Raw genomic sequence first — 22,065 nt, forward strand, 5'->3', positions numbered from 1 at the left:
AAATCTATCATCTGCCCAATAATAAATGTTGGAAATGTAATGAGACTGAAGGTACTTTCTACCACCTTTGGTGGACCTGCCCGAAGATTAAGGCTTTTTGGGAAATGATCTATAATGAAATTAAGAAAGTCCTTAAGTGGACTTTTCCTAAGAAACCAGAGGCTTTTCTCTTGGGCATGGTTGGCCAATTGGTGTTAAAGAAGGATAGGATTTTCTTTATGTATGCTACCACAGCAGCAAGAATTCTACTGGCAAAGTATTGGAAGAGGCAAGAACTACCTACTCTGGAAGAATGGCAAACAAAGGTGATGGACTTTATGGGACTGGCTGAGATGACGGGCAGAATCCGTGACCAGGGGAAGGAGACAGTGGAAGAGGACTGGAAGAAATTTAAAATATACCTTAAAAACTGTTGTAAAATTGAGGAATGCTAAGATGTCAAGGGGTAAGAAACAGAGAATTACAGCTGTAACTAAAAAAGTAAAGGAAATTTAATGAAAGGGAATCAAGATAAATTGACCAAAGGGTTGCTAAAGAATCATAAAACAGGGATGCAGAGATTGGGAAGGTATGGGGAAGTCGAAGGAAAGAAGGTGTATGAAAATACAATTTTGAAGTTATATTTGTTTAAATGTTTTGTATGTTTTTGTTTTGTGCTTTGTGTTTTTGTTTTGTGTTTTGTTTCTATTATGTGTTTGAAAAATGAATAAAAATTATTTAAAAAAAAATATATTATGTTCTATGCTTTAAACTTTCCTGCGGTCTATAGAAGCAGGATGGTGTAGGTGTGTGTTTGTGTGTATGTATAAATAGATGAGTGAATATATGGACTTCTTTCTTTTTTTGCTTAATTTGCATACAGAAAACACCCGAGCAGGAAGTCATGAAGAGTTCTGAAGTCCAATCGCACATTACGATCTGAATGGGTTTCATGAAGAGTCTGTACAGAAGTCAAACTCACTTGTAAAAATTATGTTAACATCAGTCAATGTAAAGCAGTTACTCACGGCCCTTCCTTATACTATTGCAGTATCCAGGGAGCGCAACTCCCAGTCCCACATACAGGCAGAGAAAACAAAGCTTGACTTTTCCTGAATTCTGACCTGATAGAACACCTTTGGAGAGTCACTGCAGGTTAGTTCTCCAATTTAATCCTTCAATTATCAGCAGCCGAGGGATAGTGCTGGGTGATATCTTTGCTGCGTGTGTGTGTGTGTGTGTGTGTGTGAAAGAGAGAGAGAGAGAGAGAGAGAGAGAGAGAGAGAGAGAGAGAGAAGACCAAAAGGAAGGAAAGTCTAGGTGCGAGAGAAGTTGAACAATGGGGAGAATGGAGTGTTGTTTGGCAGGTTAAGCTGAGAAACAGAGACATCACATTTCCATCCAATAAATTGCACCCCCAAAGTCCAGCCATTGCAGTTGTTCCTCCTAGCCTGTAAGGCTGGAATTCTAAATACGTTTCGTTCTAGGGGGCTACATATTAACTATAGTGGAACATCTACTTACAACCATAATCCGTTCCGGAGGTCAGGTCATAACTAGAAACGTACATAAGTAGAGGCGCACTTTTCCATAGAAAGTAATGGAAAAGTGAATTGATCCGTTCTAGACGATGTAAAACACCCCCTAAAACGGCAGTTGGGGCGGGGCAAGGGTCAGTAAAGGGCTGATTCACTTCGGCCAGGGTCACTTTTTTTCTTGCCAGGCCAGGTTCTTCTCTGGACTTCCTCAGGTTAGTTCCTCAGTGGGGTTTGGGGCTGCAGTGCGCCCTGCTGTGCCCCTTGCAGGCAGCACTTCTTCCAAAGCTTTGTGGGTAGGATGGGGGCCCTCTCCCCAGCAGCAGAGGCCTCAGCGCTGCTCCGCAGCCAGCCGGGTGAGCTCTGGGCTGTTGGCAAGGCCTCTGCTCGTATCTAGAGGAAAGTTCATAAGTCGAAGCACCGACTGAAGGTTGTAACTGGAATCGGACATAAGTAGAGCTGTACATGTCGAGGTTCCACTGTAGATATGAATTAATAATGCCCTGTAAGTAGGATGGCTAAATGAGTAGGAAGAAAGAGGGAACGTGCGGAACTCAGTCTAAATTATTTTACTTTTTGTTGTTTTCTGGTACATGCATGCCATGATGACTACACCATTTTATGAATTAGACCCTCTGTTAGACAGGGGCATCGACTTACCCCCCGCATTGAGAGGGCCTGGCATCACATGACCCATCCCGGCCCCGCCTGGCATGTCAACGCTCCCCCTGTGGTGATGGGGGGCCTCCCACCCAATGGGCCAGAGCTCACCCATCAGCAACGGGCAGCACAGAGGATGAAAATCACCCTCTGCATGTCCCTGTGATGGCCTGGGACTCAGGCTCGGATTCGGAGCCAGGGGAGTCTCATTCTGCACCGTATCCTTTGCCTCAGGCATCATCTGAACCAAGTGTGGGGCCTGACCCTGAAGAGTTCCAGTCTGCACAGGTTCCCCTGCAACAAACACCAGCTGGGCCAAGTCAGGGGCCTGAGCCTGTCCGGGCTCCAGAAACGGGGATTACCACATTGCCTTCAGCTAGGCCATCACTTAAAGCTGCTCCACTACCAGATGGGTCAGAGGAGGCTGAGGCAGCCCCTGGGTCTAGTAACCCACCAACATCTCCTGAGCTGCAGAGACTAAGGTCTGAGAGAAGGAGAGACCTGAGTACTCGCAGGAGGAGTGCTCGCCTTTGGGCAAAACAGGGAGGTGAGTCGCCGGGAGATCAGGACTGGCCGTTACTCCGACAAAGATAAAAGGCTGTCGGACCCTGCCCCAGGTTGCGGGAGCAACATGCCAGATCCTGCCTGAGATGCTGTACCTGTCCTTGCCTGGTTTCCTGCCTCGTGTCCTGCCTTGGCCCTGTCGGACTGATGCCTAGTGGAACCTTCAGATTCTGGACCGCTCCTGGACCACACTTCACAGGTTACCCCTGGGCTGAGCACAGTCCCACCCCCACCCAACATGCCAGCACTTGCCTGGGGGTGGCAGGGGATGGGGAACCTCTCAATGAGGGGGGACAAGTCAGCGCCCCTGTCCTGCCTCTAACAGAAGCAGAGAGGGTCAGATCAGTAAAATGGTGTAGTTGCCAAAAGAAACTTTGTCTTCAAATAGAACAAAGATATAAGTTTCATTGAAGTCAATAGGATTTGCTTCCACATAAACATGTATCATATGAAGTGGGGCAACACAGTCCAAGTCACCACAGACATATATCAGTGGTTGTGATCTGTGTGTAGATAACACCTATCTTTTCACTCCACTTTGCTCTTCTTTTAGGTGTTCCTATTGTGCAGCTATGCATCTCCCACAAAGATGTTCCTTCAGCCAACTTGCCTTCTTATTCTTCCTCTACTTTTTCGGTCTCCTGTCCCTCTCTACATTATTACATCTGCATGACAAGATGCCATATCAGCGGTGGAGGATCAGCTTCAAGAATGCATCCAATTTCTCAGAGATGGAAAATTCATCCAGGTTATCCTGTAAGATAACAGATAGTGGCATATGGACAGTGAAATCTGATGGCCGTTTGGGAAACCAGATGGAGGAATATGCCACCCTCTATGCCTTAGCCAAGATGAATGGACATCAAGCCTGTATTTATCCAGCCATGCACCAGTACCTCTCACCATTGTTCCGAATCACTTTACCAGTGATCAGTGCTGAATTGGACAAAAAGATCCACTGGAAGAACTTCCCTCTGCGAAGTTGGATGTCGGAGAGTTATAAACACATCAAAGGCAAGTACATCCGGCTGACGGGCTACCCATGGTCTTACACCTTTTATCACCATATCCGCCAAGAGATACTTCAGCAGTTCTCCTTCCATGACTACATCAAGGAAGAAGCCAATCAATATCTTCAGGAGCTACGGGGGCAGCGCCAGGAGGTGACATATGTTGGAGTGCATGTCCGCAGAGGGGATTATGTCCATGTGATGCCCAAGATCTGGAAAGGTGTGGTGGCTGACAAAGGCTATTTGGAGAAAGCCATGAACTATTTCAGAGGGAAGTACCCCAATCCCATCTTTGTGGTGACCAGCAATGGGATGGAGTGGTGCAAGGAAAACATCAATACCTCCAGGGGGGATGTCTATTTTTCTGGGGATGGGCGAGAATCCTCTCCAGGGAGGGATTTTGCTCTCCTTGCTCATTGCAACCACACAATAATGACAATTGGCACTTTTGGCCACTGGGCCGGCTACCTGGCTGGTGGGGAGACTGTCTACTTGGCCAACTACACCCTCCCAGACTCTCGCTACCTTAAGGTCTTCAATCTCTCAACACTGTTTTTACCTGAATGGATTGGGATTCCAGCAGACCTCTCCCCTCTGCTGTCCAAGAAACCTTCTCAAGTCCAGAAGCCAGAAGCTTGAGCAGATAGCTGCTGATTCATGTCTAATTAGATACACTGTGTTTTGGCATTTGGCTAAATACTCTAGGTGAATACTGAAGAGCAGTGCCGGATTCACGTATAAACTAAACAAACTATAACTTAGTGCTACAATCTCTTGGGGCCCCCCAAAATATTAAATGCAAAAAAACCCTGGGTGCACATTTCCAAAATATAGAATAAAAAACAAATAAAATAAAACCTACATACAGCAACAGTGTATTGTGTTGTGTAGGCTCCTCTTTGTTATGCGGAAATGGCTTTAGATATCTATTAGGTCCATAAAATCCATATAGCATACATTGAACACAAAAAAACAGTGGCAATTTGTTGTTGACAAAGGACAGCTGGACATATAAAGGGCCCCATTACCTTCAGTAGCTTAGGGCCTCATCAAACGTAAATCCAGCCCTGCTGAAGAGTATTTTAATTAGGAGTTTTATTACAAAGAAGTAGCAGCAAGTTGTAAGATAAAACAACAACAACAACAACCAGGCACACAACTCTACTTGAGGAGTTGTCAAAGAGACAATAGTCTCTAGAACAGTGGTCTTCACCCAGTCCAGACCCAGAACAAGGGAATCACTTCTACAGTTTCACTTTTAATTTAAAATTAATAGCACTAGGATATACCACATATCACACACAGGGATATTGGCATGATGTTTTTCCCAATACAAGTGAATCAATATTTCATGTATTATTGGTCAAGCTTTTGAAGCCTTTCAGTGGTTGCATCCTCGCTTTGATTTCTGGGACCATTTCTCTTGTGAGGGCAAGTGACCATCACAATTAGCTTTGCATTTGCTTATCTAAAAAATCCTTTCTGTCATTTTCTTACTTTCCATAACTTTCAGTACCTGCTTTCTATTTTTGTCACCTGTTTGTGCTTTTTTCTCCAACTCTCTTCCTGCAGTTCTTTTGTCCTCCATCCTGACTTCCTCCTTCCGCTTTCTCAGCCTTTTTTTCTGTTGCCACTTACTCTCATCTCACCATCTTGAACAGTCCTTTGTATCACAAGCCATCTGCCTGTTTCCTTTTTAAAAAACCACATACAGAAATTTGGAGAACCAAACTAAGACTGGAAATGTGAGAACCCAAAATTTCCAGATTTGCCCATCCCTAGTGATAAACTGGGATCAGCAGTTGGATTTTACTGCTTTGTAAAGTTCAAATTTCCCAATTTAAGCAGGCAGACTCTCCCAGGTGTTAGTGTACAAACATTGTTTTATGATCAGCTAGCTAGTACCCTGAGAAGGCTGCTAAGCAATGGCAACAGATTTGGGAGATATAGGAGCAAGAACAGCTGCTACACCCTTCAATTTCCACTTCTACTTTTAACCGATTCACTAAATCATTTCAGCGTAGACTTGCTGAAACAAACAAAAAATTACAATGTGATAACTATATCCATGAAATCTTCAGCTGTGTTGCAGAGATCAGAAAACAAGATAATAATCTGAAATATACACCAGAGGCATTACTTCATGGCTAACTTTTATTATTAATTATTTTAATTAGAGAACCCCTTTTGGACTGTTTGTGTGAAAAGGAAAAGGAATGAATTTGAGACATTTGTGTCTGAAGATTGGGAAAACATTACTAAACAGAAAGCAGAACAGTTGGATATCACCCTAGCAGGAATGTTCTGAATAATTTCTTTTATGTAAATGACAGACGGAAAATCAGAAATCCCCTTTTCTTCTCCTTTTCTTTGTTTCTCCCCCTTTCTTCTCCCCCCCATTGGTGTCCTCTGCTGTGGGTCATTACTGGGGTCCAAGGATTAGACACACATAGTTGATGGAAGGACCTTGAGTGAGAGACAGGGATCTGGCCTGCCAGGGTCCTGAACCCGGCCCGCCCAGCCATTGCAGAACCCGCCGCTGTCTAACGTGGAAAGGGCCAATTCGAGTGCCGCAATGAGTCTGATGGGCTTCAGCGCTGACCAATAGGGCGCCTCCTGGGAGGGTCGCTCTTGGACTCCTCCTCCTTGCGCTCACCGCCAGTGGTTGTGTGCTGCGTTCCGGCGGGTGAGCGATTTTCAGCATTCCCCGCCCCCCAACAATCAAGTGGCCAATCGCCGCTTACAATCTCGGGTTTGTGCTTCGTTACAGTGGGTGAGCGATTTTCGGCACTGGCTGCTTGATGATTTGGGGGGGGGGATTCTGAAATTCGCTCACCCACCAGAACGCAACACACAACCACTCATGCCACAGAATGGGGAATGGGAAGGCCATTGTGGCGTTCATACAGAGCCCCCGGTCATTTCACAGACTATTGACCTGTACACCACTACAGTGGTACCTCGGGTTAAGTACTTAATTCATTCCGGAGGTCCGTTCTTAACCTGAAACTGTTCTTAACCTGAAGCACCACTTTAGCTAATGGGGCCTCCTGTTGCCACCGCACAGCTGGAGCCTGATTTCTGTTCTCATCCTGAAGCAAAGTTCTTAACCTGAAGCACTATTTCTGGGTTAGCAGAGTGTGTAACCTGAAGCGTATGTAACCCGAGGCACCACTGTACTTTATTCTTCCACTGCAGTGGCGTAGCGTGGGAGGTGCGGGGGGGGCCGGCCGCACCGGGTGCAACATCTGGGGGTTAGGGAAATCCACGGGTTAGGGGGCGCAAATCCATGGGTTAGGGGGCACAAATTACCGGTACTTGCCTTGCCCCGGGTGCTGATAACCCACGCTACGCCACTGTTCCACTGCCACCAATTGTGTGGGGAAAAACCCAGGGTTCCTGGTGAAGTATTGAGTCTCAGTCAGGTAGAGGTAACAATGAAGATTAAAGTTGATTTCAAACACAAACAAGTTTTAAAATATATTCGAAACGCTGTCACTCTATTCCCTCTCAGTCTTGTCCCTGTCTCTAACTCACTCTGACTCCTCTATCTCCCCCCTCCCCAAAGAACCAACCAAACTAACTGTTTAAACCTCTGGCTGAGCCTCAAAATCAGGTAGGCTCCACTTCCGGGCTTTCTTATTGGTCAACCTATTAACCCTTTCTCTCTCTCAATACAAATGTATCCCCAAAGAATGGGCAAACGCCACAGCCACAAACCATCAAAAGTGGGTGAGTTAAATATTCGTTCACATCTTTTAAAAACTATAGTCCAGCCCCCAACAATGTACAGGTACAGTGAACTGGCCCCCTGTTCAAAAACTTTGATGATCCCTGGTTTATTATGTTCTATGCTTTAAACTTTCCTGCGGTCTATAGAAGCAGGATGGTGTAGGTGTGTGTTTGTGTGTATGTATAAATAGATGAGTGAATATATGGACTTCTTTCTTTTTTTGCTTAATTTGCATACAGAAAACACCCGAGCAGGAAGTCATGAGGAGTTCTGAAGTCCAATCGCACATTATGATCTGAATAGGTTTCATGAAGAGTCTGTACAGAAGTCAAACTCACTTGTAAAAATTATGTTAACAGCAGTCAGTGTAAAGCAGTTACCCATGGCCCTTCCTTATACTATTACAGTATCCAGGGAGCGCGACTCCCAATCCCACATACAGGCAGAGAAAACAAAGCTTGACTTTTCCTGAATTCTGACCAGATAGAACACCTTTAGAGAGTCACTGCAGGTTAGTTCTCCAATTTAATCCTTCAGTTATCAGCAGCTGAGGGATAGTGCTGGGTGATATCTTTGCTGCGTGTGTGTGTGTGTATGTGTGTGAAAGAGAGAGAGAGAGAGAGAGAGAGAGAGAGAGAAGACCAAAAGGAAGGAAAGTCTAGGTGCGAGAGAAGTTGAACAATGGAGAGAATGGAGTGTTGTTTGGCAGGTTAAGCTGAGAAACAGAGACATCACATTTCCATCCAATAAATTGCACCCCCAAAGTCCAGCCATTGCAGTTGTTCCTCCTAGCCTGTAAGGCTGGAATTCTAAATACGTTTCGTTCTAGGGGGCTACATATTAACTATAGTGGAACATCTACTTACAACCATAATCCGTTCCGGAGGTCAGGTCATAACTAGAAACGTACATAAGTAGAGGCGCACTTTTCCATAGAAAGTAATGGAAAAGTGAATTGATCCGTTCTAGACGATGTAAAACACCCCCTAAAGCGGCAGTTGGGGCGGGGCAAGGGTCAGTAAAGGGCTGATTCACTTCGGCCAGGGTCACTTTTTTTCTTGCCAGGCCAGGTTCTTCTCTGGACTTCCTCAGATTAGTTCCTCAGTGGGGTTTGGGGCTGCAGTGCGCCCTGCTGTGCCCCTTGCAGGCAGCACCTCTTCCAAAGCTTTGTGGGTAGGATGGATGACGTGGTGCAAGGAAAACATCAATACCTCCAGGGGGGATGTTTATTTTTCTGGGGATGGGCGTGAGTCCTCTCCAGGGAGTGATTTTGCTCTCCTTGCTCATTGCAACCACACAATAATGACAATTGGCACTTTTGGCCGCTGGGCTGGCTACCTAGCTGGTGGGGAGACCATCTACTTGGCCAACTACACCCTCCCAGACTCTCGCTACCTTAAGGCCTTCAATCTCTCAACACTGTTTTTACCTGAATGGATTGGGATTCCAGCAGACCTCTCCCCTCTGCTAGCCAAGAAACCTTCTCTTTTTTCTTTTTTATATATTTTTTATTGATCAATTTCCACATAAGTCCAGAAGCCAGAAGCTTGCGCAGATTTTTGCTGATTCATGTCTAATTAGATACTTGCATTGAGTGATTGCACTGAGAAATTATTATTATTATTATTATTATTATTATTATTATTATTATTATTTACTTATACCCCACCCATCTGGCCAGGCCTCCCCAGCCACTCTGGGTGACTCACAACAGAATATTAAAAACACAATGAAACATCAAACATTAAAAACTTCCCTAAACAGGGCTGCCTTCAGATGTCTTCTAAAAGTCAGATAGTTGTTTATTTCCTTGCGTTTGAACTTTCAGGTTAAGTTTTTGCTTCAAGGTGGGTTCAGGCATTTGGCTAAATACTGTAGGCGAATACTGAAGAGTTCCCTGGGAAGTTATGTGAGCCCTATTAAAATTATATTAAAATCATGTTTTAATTAGGAGTTTTATTATGAAGAAGTAGCAGCAAGTTGTAAGATAAAACAACAACAACAACAACAACCAGGCACACAACTCTACTTGAGGAGTTGTCAAAGAGACAATAGTCTCTAGAACAGTGGTCTTCACCCAGTCCAGACCCAGAACAAGGGAATCACTTCTACAGTTTCACTTTTAATTTAAAATTAATAGCACTAGGATATACCACATATCACACACAGGGATACTGGCATGATTCCCCCCCCCCCCCAATACAAGTGAACCAATATTTCATGTATTATCAAATTTTTGAAGCCTTTCAGTGGTTGCATCCTCGCTTTGATTTCTGGGACCATTTCTCTTGTGAGGGCAAGTGACCATCACCATTAGCTTTGCATTTTCTTATCTAAAAAATAATTTCTGTCATTTTCTCACTTTCTATAACTTTCAGTACCTCCTTTCTATCTTTGTCACCTCCACATGCTTTTTTCTCCAACTCTCTTCCTGCAATTATTTTGTCCTCCATCCTGACTTCCTTCCGCTTTCTCAGCCTTTTTTTTCTGTTGCCACTTACTCTCATCTCACCATCTTGAACAGTCCTTTGTATCACAAGCCATCTTCCTGTTGCCTTTTTAAAAAACCACATACAGAAATTTGGAGAACCAAACTAAGACTGGAAATGTGAGAACCCAAAATTTCCAGATTTGCCCATCCCTAGTGAAAAGCAGTTGGATTTTACTGCATTGTAAAGTTCAGATTTAAAGACTCATTTCCTATTTGACCAAGCAGACTCTCCCATTTGTTAGTGTGCCAACATTGCTTTATGATCAGCTAGCAGTGACTGGTTGTAATTTTAATAGGCAGCAGGGACATCACACTTCTCACTTCCGTTGGTAGGAGATGCAATTGCTCACAAACAGTCCCCCATCCAAGTTGCCATTTTGATTATTTTCTTGCTTTCCTTTCAGCATTGCAATCCCCAGATGGTAACACCTGGATTACCCCAAACCTACAGGTCTTTCTCGTAGTGACCTCTTAAAGGATGTCCTTGAGTCAGGATCACTTGTCAAAGGGTCTCACATCCCCTGGATCCGAGCATATAATTGCAATTCAAACTTCCCACAAAGTTCTCTGAGCAGGAACTTTGTTGTTGTTTAGTCGTTTAGTCGTGTCCGACTCATCATGACCCCATGGACCAGAGCACACCAGGCACTTCTGTCTTCCACTGCCTCCCGCTGTTTGGTCAAACTCATGCTGGTAGCTTTCAGAACACTGTCCAACCATCTCGTCCTCTGTCGTCCCCTTCTCTTTGTGCCCTCCATCTTTCCCAACATCAAGGTCTTTTCCAGGGAGTCTTCTCTTCTCATGAGGTGGCCAAAGTATTGGAGCCTCAGCTTCAGGATCTGTCCTTCCAGTGAGCACTCAGGGCTGATTTCCTTCAGAATGGATAGGTTTGATCTTCTTGCAGTCCATGGGACTCTCAAGAGTCTCCTCCAGCACCATAATTCAAAAGCATCAATTCTTCGGCAATCAGCCTTCTTTATGGTCCAGCTCTCACTTCCATACATCACTACTGGGAAAACCATAGCTTTAACTATATGGACTATACGGACTATATAGAGCAGGAACTACTAGCCTCTAAAGCCAGTAGCACCAGATCTTTTGGGCAAGTTGTCTGAATTAACACAGCAACACCTCATACTTGTCAATTCTTCCATAGGTCCCCAACAAAGAAGGTGGGAATCACTCGAGGCCATTCTCTTTTTTAAAAAATAATAATATTTATTAACATTTTAAAGACTATAAAAGAAAGAAAAAGAATTAAACAAAACAATACAATACAATACAAAAACAAAAACACCACACAACACCATAATATTAAATTAACAAAACAAACACAATTTAAAACACATCCAATAATTTCAGTATCTTATCTTTCATTCCCTTGTTTCAATGACCTCCTCACACCTCCCTTTTTGTATTCCACTTTAATTAACTGTTTCAGCAATTCCTTTCCATCTTCCTCTGTTTTCTGTCCTGTAATTTATCTTAACATATTCTAACCTTATTTTTCCCTTTAATATATAATTGTCTTAGCATATTTTAACCTTATTTTCCCTTTAATACTCTAATAATCTATTTGTACTTAATTCCTTATAACATCTCTACTAAAGCCATATAACTCCTTTCCAACATTTTTCTAACACTCATTAATTTTACAATATTTTTATAAATAGTCTTTAAACTTTTTCCAATCTTCTTCCACCGACTCTTCTCCCTGGTCTCGGATTCTGCCAGTCATATCCGCCAATTCCATATAGTCCATCAACCTGGTGATCTTCTGTCCGATGCTCTTAACTCTTTTCCAAGTCCCTTCTGTGAGTCTTCTTCATATTTATACATGAACTTTACTTTGTCTTCCACTGATCTTATTTTTATTTTCCTTCCTTTGAAGCTAAAGAGTAAATCTCGGGGAAACTCCCACCTAAAGATGATTTTATTCCTTCTCGACAGGGCAACCAAATCTCCGTAGTTAAACCTAAGATCCAAAAGGTATTTCAGGACGTCTTTCAAAATTTCCACTCTTAACTGTTGTTCTTCTAAGTTCTTCTGGTAGTTCCAACAGTCTCTTATTTTGTTCGTCTCTTTTTTCCCTCCTCTTCCAATTCCAAAGGCCCTCACAGTTTTAATCTCTTCTTGACCCAAGTCCCAGTCCCAAAAATCATCAAATTCCTGTGTGAAGAAATCTATCAAACTTTCCTTCTCCAGTTCAGGTAGGGCTCTGATCCTCAAAATCTTTAGATTCAATCATAGCAGGCATCAGCTTATGGTCATCAAATTGCATCTGTAAGGCTGGGACTCTCTCTCTCTCTCCAATTGTGTTACTTTAGGTTCAAAGGCAATAACATTCTCCCTAGCCTTCTCCGCAGTTTGCCATGTCAAAATAGATTCCTGTATCAATTTCTGATTAGTTTCTGTATTGGTGTTCACTTTTTGTCCCAAATTATCGATTTTGGTAGTTACCACATCCACCTTTTTGTGAAGCTGTTCCAGTGAATCACTTATCTTACATAATATAACCACTAAGGCCTCTTCTGTCGACATTCTCAACCGATTCAAGGTCCCCAGAATCCTACAGCTTTTTATCTTGCAGCTGGAAATTCCCCCAGCTCAACTCTTGTAACAGTTTCAAAGGCTTCCTCTAGAGGGAAACAGTTTCTATTTGTATTAGTCCTTTTAAACTCAATTCAAACAATAAAATTAGTTTCAATTTTCTGTTACTTTTACTCCTTTTTAAACGCAGACGGGGATAGTGGAAACAATGTATTCCTCTTATTTAACTAACTGTCAGTGAACGTTCTAATCACGATCAGTGAGCATTCCAGAACACGTCAGTCCTGTTGGCAGCCTGTTTCCAGGATCGGAGCAGTGGTATTTTAACTCTGTTCGGTCTCTCCTGCAGGTATACTCAGTCCAAAACTTCCCCCCCCCCTCTTCTCCTGCCACCAAGGGAGGTTTAGAATTTTTTACCGATGGAAATTTAGTCCTTTACAATAGGCTTTCCGAGGCTTCAGCTTGCATCCTCATTGCTTCAATCTATTTACAAAAGGGGGAGGTGGACTTCCTGTTTTAGACCTCCCCATTTCGACACCAAATTAAGACGTTTAAAAATCCAATTCTCCGCTCTACTCACGGGTAGTTGCCTTAAGATCAAATTGTCCACAGGAAAAAGTCAGCGCTCTCCGGCAACAGCTATACGGCTTCGCTCCGTGGAAGAAGCAGTCAATTCGAAGCACCGCGCTGCTCACCCCACGTCGCCCCGGATCCCCGAAACCGGGTTTCCCCGTGAGTAGGGGAGGCGCAAAAGGTGCCAGCCGAATCCCACGTTCACAGGCTTCACCCGCCTGTGATTTTTAGTGGGTCTCCGCCTTCGCCGTGGCGGCCAGACCCAAATTTCCACGAGGCAAATTCCTCCCGATCAGAGGAATTCCGCCATTACCGGAGGCGCCATTCTCGTGTACCCAAGGTTATGATGAAATCCAAATCAGAGCACTGTGCCCTTTCAAACTGTCAGCAATATCAAAAGCAACACGATGGCCAGAAACAATTATAATTACAGGGGTTGGGTGGTTTACCCTTTCAAACTGTGGCAGCTTCACTTGAGGGCAGGAGCCCTGGAAACTGATTGTAAAGCACAGAAACACCTCCCATGTTATAGGAAAGTCTAGGCTGCTTAAATTGCCCCTTCCAGTCTAAATGCAGCAGATGGCTTGGGCTCCCTATGAATGCTTCATGCTGTTAAATGTATAGAAACATTAAAAATAAATAAATCAACATTTCCATGTGAAACAAAAACTGAGTTACGAAGAGTATTATCTCAAGATCCTGCTGTTGTCCTGCTTGGGGCATGGGGCGTGGCATGAATGCCTGTTCCCCAGCCAGGTATTTCTCAGTTATTTTCTATAGGTAGCTCTCACCCATAGAAAGATAGAAAGAGTGGTCCTAGAGGATTGTGTGAGACTCTAACCAAGTGAGCTCCTCAGTGTCTTATGTTATTATAAAGCAGCAATGCAGCAGCAAACAAAGGCTATAGCAGCTAAGTCAGCTGCTTGAGGCTGGAAAGCCAAACAGGAAGTTTGTGACTGTTGCCATGGAAACAAAGGGGCAGTCCATTCTGTATTGAGCACCAGATGTTAGCTCAGTGTGTGTGTCATATGACCTGTACTGGCAGTACATGGGTGGAGTTTATTCTTACTGCCGTTGAGTGCAGACATGTTTCTCTGTACTGATGTAAAGGACAGAAATAAAATATGTAAATAGATTTCTGTCTGCTTCTTTCCCCTCCCTGGGGGACACCAAAGGGGAGAGAGGAAGAAACGATGTGTTTTTCTCACAGCCTGAGAAAAATCGCCGAGACCTCGCCAGCTTATCTGCCGGGAGTAGCAGCCAGGAGGTCGCCAAGGAATATCTGCCGGTGCCTACGCTGTGGCACATTCCTCTGACCCAGGCAGAATTCCAACATCTTATTCATTCTAGCTTGATTCAAAAGGACATGATAAAGGAAGTCTTTTATTTGGTTGTTTGTATTGTTGTATGTTATGCTCACTGTATGTTATGTTCACGTTTAATGAGGGTGGATTTGTATAATGGGGGGTTGGGGAGTTTGTGTTATGTTGTAAATAAAATTCCAATAAAAATTTAAAATTAAAATCAAAAGGACATGGAGCCTTGTAAACTGAAATATTAGCTGCCCTGTATAGGGCATGCAGGCAGCAACAAAGAAATCAAAAGATTCTGACCATATATATGACAAAACTAAGGCCTACAACAGTCCCAAAGCCACAGTTTCTCAGACTATCTACTTTTTTGAGATTATAAAGCAGTGTAAAATATTATACAATGTAATGGACGAAAGAAAACAAACTGAGAAGAAAACCCCATCTTTATTATTATTATTTAAATACAGTTTAAAAGTAACACATCTAGGTAAAGATATTAAGAAAGAAGATAGAACGATATTCCTCTATGCCACCACAGCAGCGAGAATTTTATTGGCACAATATTGGAAAGTGGAAACTATCCCCAATATAAATGATTGGCAAATTAAAATGATAAATTATGCTGAGCTTGATAAATTAACAGGTAAATTAAGAGACCACGATGAACAGAAATCTCTGAAAAATTGGAGTAAATACTGGAACTATATTGGAATAAATGCTTAATGTGATTGGCGGGGTCAGAACAATACTACCAGCGTGTGAATTTAGGCCTATAGATTAAAAATCAAATACGTAATGGAAGCAGATATTCGATACTTACCAAAAGGATGGAAGGAAGTCCAGGAGGTGGTTTTTGCGTGTGTGTGGTTTTTTTTTAATCGTTTACTGTTTTGTGAAACAGCCAGATTAATCTATCTTTGTATAGTTAGAGAGAGGAAAAAGTTGGCTTGTATATCCTGACGCTTTTTTTGTTTTGTTATAATTTTTTCTTTTGTATCTGTTTGTATGTTTGCTATGTGTATAACCTCAATAAAAATGTATTTGGGGGAAAAAAAAAAGTAACACATCTAAAACACAATGGCATCAAATACCGGTAAAAAAAGCACCATTACAAAATATAAATCAAACCAAAGAGAATAAACACATGGTGCCTTGAAGAACAGCCCCAATAATTAAAACGTGCTTTTAGTCATGGATCACCTGAAGACTGATGAATTGGGGGAAACCCTCCAATTCATAGGTTGTAGCCAGTGACAAAAAGAAGAAGCTTGCTTATCGGCCTGCTTCATGCAGTGGTGCATCTGGTATGTCTGAGTGTTGAAAAAAGAATAATCTCATATTGTTGTTGTATGTCTTGAGAAAATTATCTTGTCATCACGGTGGACTCATGGAGCTATCTTTGCTTGGCTTCTTGGCCAGTGGTTTCAACATCTCTTGTACTTTTGCACATCAAAATCTAAGGGCAATATAAATATCCTGTAAATATAGTGGAAAAGGCATGAGATAACAATAGGTAAAGGACCCGTGGACTGTTAAGTCCAGTCAAAGGTGACTACGGGGTTGCGGAGCTCATCTCACTTTCAGGCCGAGGGAGCCAGCGTTTGTCCACAGACAGCTTTCTGGGTCATGTGGCCAGCATGACTAAACTGCTTCTGGCACAATGGAACACTTTACCTTCCTGCTGCAGCGGTACCTATTTATCTGCTTGCACTGGTGTGCTTTCGAATTGCTAGGTTGGCAGGACCTGGGACCGAGCAACAGGAGGTCACCCCGTTGCGCAGATTTGAACTGCTGACCTTCTGATCAGCAAGCCCAAGAGGCTCAGTGGTTCAGACCACAGCACCACCCACATCCCAATAATAACAATAGAGGGGTTTTTCCCCAACCCAGATTAACTAGACACTGGCATTAGAGGCTAAGCTGTGTGCATAACTTGAGGGGGGACAAGAGAGGGCTAAGCTGCCATTCATTGGGAAGTTTGCCTAAAATCAACACTGGACGGATGGTGTCATTGTTATCCCTACTCCATCCATTCCAGGGACTTCCTGAGCACAGAAAGGGATAGAGGCACCAGGTTGGATGAGGATAATAGATGGGATACAAAGAGGCTTGTAAGTAGTGTCCATGGGCTTCTGGAAGTCAACCGGTTGGTGTTTTCTTTCTTTGAACATGTGATACCCATGTAATATCAAAAATTGTGTTTGAAAGTCCTTTGGCTTTGGAGGGTGATTGTCCCATAGTCGTGGTAAAGAGTGGTGGCCGATGTGATAAGAGAAACACAAGCTAGCCCACAACTCCCTTGAATGCATGAAATTATTTGTATGTTTCTTTGAATGTATACCAAGCAAAATAAGGATCAGCCTTCTACTGTATCAGACCTTTAATCTATCCCCTTCTTCTCAACTGTCTTCTCTGACCGGCACCTGTGATTTGCATCCTGGAGCTTTTCACCAGTGATCATTTCAGCAGAGAAGCTAAGGGATGTGACTAAACCTGGACCTTTCTTTCAAAATGAAAAGTATATGAACAGTGGGCAAATGCAAAAAGTCCCTTGAAGATTACATACCCTGCAACATTCCTCTGATGAAAATAGGAACGCCCTATTCCATAATAATAAAATTTTTATTATTTATACCCCGCCCACCTGACTGGATTGCCCCAGCTTCTCTGAGTGACTTTCAACAGATAAAAGCATAATAAAACATTAAACATTAAAGAAAACTTCCTTATACAGAGCTGCCTTCAGATGTCTTCTAAAGGTTGTATAGTTACTTATCTCCTTGACTCAGGGGTTGCCTAATTCTATACCCTCCAACATTTCCCCGATGAAAATAGGGACATCCTAAGGAAAAGCAGGATATTCCAGGATCAAATCAGAAACCGAGATGGTTTCTGTAAATACATGACTGTCCCTGGAAAATAGGGACACTTGGAGGGTCTGAGATTAGGTTCAGACCTAGTTTGGAAAATCAAAGGAACCAGTGTGGAACCAGGAAGTGGTGGAAGAGTAATCTCACCTAAAATCCATGTTTCCTCCTGAAGGAGAGTCATCTCACTTTAAGGCCATGTTTCCTTTGGAGCTGCTGGTCTCTGATTATGACATATGTGAGGAAGAAGAGGATCAGACTTCCTATGGCAAATCTAATTATGTTGATCAGGGTATAATCTGGAGGCTCAGAAGTCCCCGGATTGGAGGTGTGAGGACCTGTGCGCATAAGCAAATGAACAGGGAGACTTTAATCCACTGATCCCACCAACTGTCTATTCCAACAGACCACAATGTGCAGGATGCATTGCTCTGGATGTGAAAGCAGCGGCAAGTACATCTGCATACAGAGTTAGTTGTGCAATAGCTTTTCTATCCATGCAACCCAGACTTCCTGACTGTCCTCGGAAATGCATTAACTGGGACTATACAAAATAAAAAAATCCTTTCCAGGAGCACCTTAGAGATCAACTAAGTTTGTTACTGGTATGAGCTTTCGGGTGCATGCACGCTTCTTCAGATACACTGAAACAGAAGACACCAGACCCTTATATATAGTGAGAGGGTGGGGAGGGGTATTACTCAGAAGTGTGGTGGGAATGGGTGATTGGCTGATAGGTGTGGAAACCTGTTAACGACTGTTAACGACTGCAATTGGTCTTACAGGAAAAACCAAGGGGTGAGATGGCTAAAAAAGCCACTCCCAAATTTAGGGGGGGGGGTGTTGCGGGCTCACGACCCCGCCCACACTCTCGCGGGGCTGGCTCCAGCCCCGCAGGATCAGGGGATTCCCATTACTATTCATCTCCTGCAGCGTCAGCCAATCGGCTGGCGGCAGGGGCGGGCCGAGCTAGGGGCACTTAAGGTCGGGGCAGCCCCTGGCTCGCCCCTTTCCCTCCTCTACAGCAGAAGAAGAAGATACCTGATATAACAACAACAACAACATACCTGATATAAGAAGTTCCAGGAAGTTACTTGGTTGTGAGACTAACAGCGGGCGATCTAAACATGCATAGCTACAGCTGTAGTTCCCTTCATCCTTCCTGCTGATATTGCCAATGGAAAAAATACCCACATGATTGTGAGCCTTCACCAACTGTTTTGGCATTGGATCTCCAGCCTTGTGGAGATAGAATTTTGCAGGTCCACCATTAGTTGTACACGTGATGTTGACTTGTGCTCCAGGGGCAATCAGCTGACTGGTAACAATGGAGATGGTTGGTGTGTGCAACCTGCGATCTGTGCACAGAAGGAAACAGGAATTGAGATGTTGACAACCATAAGCCAGGGCTCTGTCTTCAGCCACAGGATAGGAAGCTACATTAGGGATTATGCTTTTCCCTTTAATGGAAGCCATATGGTATTTCAAAACAAGCACACAAGGAAATAAAACAAGCTAAACAACAGCTGATCAAAACTATCTTAAGACAAAGCAGAGAATACTTCTTTAAAAAAAAGTAAAATGAAATAACTCATAAAAAGAGAAAGCCAGTCAAATACTTTTCAAAACAGATAAACTTTCACTTGCTGGTGGAATATAGTAAGTGAATGGCTGTCTTATCAGATATTCTTTTGGATTCAGGCTGGCAGTAAAAGGAACACTCAGAATGAACTTTAACAAGTTGTATTTGTTAGATAAACATATAAAGCATGAAGCACAGAAAAGCAGATAACTTACAGCCCTTTCAAAACCTATTTGGTGTTTCACAACTTTCTGACTAGTTGCAGGACCTTAGCCATACCTAGCAGAGTAAACGCAGAATCCACGAAAGCAACTGGTGACTTGGCTGCAGACAGGATAGATGAAGCAGGAACCAGGAAATTGTAGTTAGGTGTTTATTACATACAGTGGACTATTTACAGGAACAGAACACGAATCTTTTGCTAGCTCTCTCTGACACGACTCACAACTCTTACACTGACACACAGAACTCTGAACCTGAAATACTGAACTAACAGTTAGTAGGCCATTAATTATCACTCCTTTGATAGAGCTTGACCAGTCAGGGAGAGGTCTCCATGTCTCTGTTATCACCAGGCAGACTTATTCCTTCAGATTGCCTTCTGGCTGTCTGCCAAACCTTAACTGACTCTGTGTGGGTAGCTGCACATACACAGATTCCCAAAAGGGGTCACCAAGTATGCAAAACTTGCTTTAACAAAGTCAGCCCAGATGTTTTCCAGGAAAGTCTGATATGCAACAGGCAGGGGAATTATTATTTTTTAAACGCTACATCTTCCCACCCAGGAAGTGGGACTCTTTAAATAAACCTCTGTTTAATCCAGGGGTCGGCAACCTAAGGCTCATGGGCCACAAGTAGCCCATGGGGGTTGTTTAACCGGCCCCCGAGCCGCCCCTGAACCAAGCCATCTGCTCCATGAGTCCCCTTGTGCTGCGCTAAACCGGCACAGCGCAGCACAGAGATTTGCATCTGCAGTGCCGGAAATTAGGTCTGCACATGCGCAGATGCTGGAAATTGCGTCAGCACAGACGCCAGAAATTGTGGGGGAGGGGTGTGTGTGATCCAACCCATGGAGGGATCTCCGCTGGAGTGAACCAGCCCAGGCTAGGTAAACCTTGCCAACCCCTGGTTTAATCCATGTTATGTGCCTTCTCCAGATAGCCTTCTGGTGCCTTGCTAGTAAACACCCAGCTTGATGCTCAAGCTGAAACCAGAAATGAAAGCTGAAGCAAGGGGGGTGGGGAAGGTGCTTGCAATGACGACTCCCTTACCTATAACTAGAAACTCGGCAGGCTTACTGGGCTCTGAGATGACAAAAAGATCTGACGAAGGGCGGTAACTACAGGCAAAGCTTCGATTGTGCTCCTGCTCTGCAATGATGGTGAAGGTGGCTGTGTTCCTGCTGGTCACAAGGCGCTGCAGAGGCTTCGTTTCTCCAGACTTTTGGAGATAGAATGTCACGGCCCTGTCTTGGCTGTTGCACTGGAGGGAGACAGTTTCTCCCACACTGACAATGACAGAACTCAGGGAAAGACTGGGTCTGGGTAAACTGGGATCTGTGGAAAGGGAGAGATTGGATGGTGAGGAGTCCCACTCCATTTATCATCACCCTGCTTTTTTCTTGATGTCTTCAGCACTACAAAGAGATCTGATTATAACTGCTGGTTTATATTATTTCCAGAGAAAGCACATCAACCAGGTATGCAATTTTTTGTGCAGACATATTAACGGCTCACGTGCACTATATATTTAAAGGAGTATTGCACCACTTTAAACAATTACAGCTTGTGAATCCCAGGAAGTATAGTTTGTTAAGGATCCTGAGAGTTGTTAGGAGACACCGATTCTCCTAACTGAACTACAATTCCCAGAGTTCTCTGTGAAGACACATTGATTTCTAAGGCATTGGTTGTTAAACCACTCTGGAAATGGTACCTCCGTGATGGGAATAAGGGTCTCCTAGCAACTGTCAGTCCCCTTAACAAACTACACTTCCTTCTGTGTCTTTGCTGGAAGACATGGTTGCTGAAAGTGGTTTGATACTGTTTAAACGGGCCTAAGTCTAACACGTCTTCAACGTGAAGGAACATTTAGACCTCATTGTGATGAACTTATCCCAGGCAAATCCAGTTTAGCCAAATATTCTAGAAGGGCACGGGGGAAGAATCCTGCATTTCTGTTGAGTTGCCACCTATTCTTACTGGTTCAAGCCCAGTGACCTGAACAGCAGCCTGGAAAACAAGCAGTTGTAGTTTGTTCCTTCCCTCGCCATTGTGTTATCCCATAGCTAGGAGAAAGATGCACTTTGCTTAATTTCCTCATGTCATGGTGATGTTAAAAACGCAGGAGCAGGAGAACACTGCTACCTCTCAAGCTCACCTGAGCAAATTCCCATTTAAACATTTATGACATAAACAACCAGATGTGCTAGATAAATAAATGAATAAGCTTCAAAGGCCATTCTAAAACAAATATTGCAGATTGCTGGAGGACTAGCCTTACCTGTTACCAGAAGCTCTAGGGGGGCACTGTGTTTTGAGATGAAAAAGGAATTTCCTGAACATATGTAGCTGCAAGTATAATGCCCTTTGTCCTCCAAGCTGATATTGGTAATGGGAAAAGTGTGGGTGCTCGAATTACCCATCCTGGAATACTTTGGTGTTGGATCTCCAGTCTTATGGAGATAAAACTGTGCAGATCCATATGCAATTGTGCACACAATATTGACTCGTCCTCCAAGGGCAACTAACTCACTGGGGTTGATGGAGATTGAAGGTTTTATTAAGCTGTCATCTTACCACTACAGCTCTTGTTGGCCCTGAGGAGAATCTCTATCACTCACTCATTCACTTTCTCACACATAGATGCAGAGAGCCCATTTAAAAGCTTCCCACAGATCAAAGTTACTGGAGTAACTTACATCCCTGCCACATTCAGCTTCAATGTAGTCTTACCTTTGAACACCTCCTCTTAAGCCAGAAAGGAGCCTGGGAAGAGGAAAGAACCATACATTTAGTGGGTGGAGATAGTTTAATTCTTCTCCCCTTCACCAACACAAATTAGCCCTCTCCCTACTTTAGAAAAGAGATAGAGCACCTGTTTTGGATTCAGAATGTCCCAGATTCAGTCCCCAGCTCTGGAAAGACTCTTGCCTGAAACGGCCAGTCAGTGTCAACAATGCTATACTAGATGGGCCAAAGTTCTGACT

General features: G+C 43.6%; 1 protein-coding gene and 1 pseudogene across 4 annotated transcripts; one reads left to right on the forward strand and one right to left on the reverse strand.

Annotated features, from left to right (window-relative positions):
• The first annotated feature begins 1,401 nt into the window (after positions 1-1,401).
• On the forward strand, positions 1,402-4,390 carry LOC307201326 (galactoside alpha-(1,2)-fucosyltransferase 2 pseudogene; annotated as a pseudogene). The gene is made up of 2 exons: positions 1,402-1,729; positions 3,292-4,390. The product of its transcript is annotated as a galactoside alpha-(1,2)-fucosyltransferase 2 pseudogene (transcript).
• On the reverse strand, positions 1,901-21,660 carry LOC307201327 (leukocyte immunoglobulin-like receptor subfamily A member 6). Of its 3 annotated transcripts, none has more exons than XM_079950417.1 (5): positions 21,360-21,660; positions 20,129-20,413; positions 18,343-18,633; positions 17,426-17,613; positions 1,901-2,017 (listed from the first exon to the last, which is right to left on the reverse strand). In XM_079950417.1, exons 1-4 carry the CDS (start codon positions 21,499-21,501, stop codon positions 17,456-17,458), a joined length of 876 nt encoding a protein of 291 aa, XP_079806543.1. In that variant the 5' UTR covers positions 21,502-21,660; the 3' UTR covers positions 1,901-2,017; positions 17,426-17,455. The 3 variants fall into 3 exon arrangements, with proteins under 3 accessions (XP_079806543.1, XP_079806542.1, XP_079806541.1); XM_079950416.1 differs by lacking the exon at positions 1,901-2,017 and adding an exon at positions 15,477-15,864; XM_079950415.1 differs by lacking the exon at positions 1,901-2,017 and adding an exon at positions 15,477-15,884.
• Between the last annotated feature and the right edge of the window lie 405 nt (positions 21,661-22,065).

The sequence above is a fragment of the Podarcis cretensis genome (genome assembly GCF_951804945.1).
Source record: "Podarcis cretensis genome assembly, chromosome: 13".
NCBI classification, from domain to species: domain Eukaryota; kingdom Metazoa; phylum Chordata; class Lepidosauria; order Squamata; family Lacertidae; genus Podarcis; species Podarcis cretensis.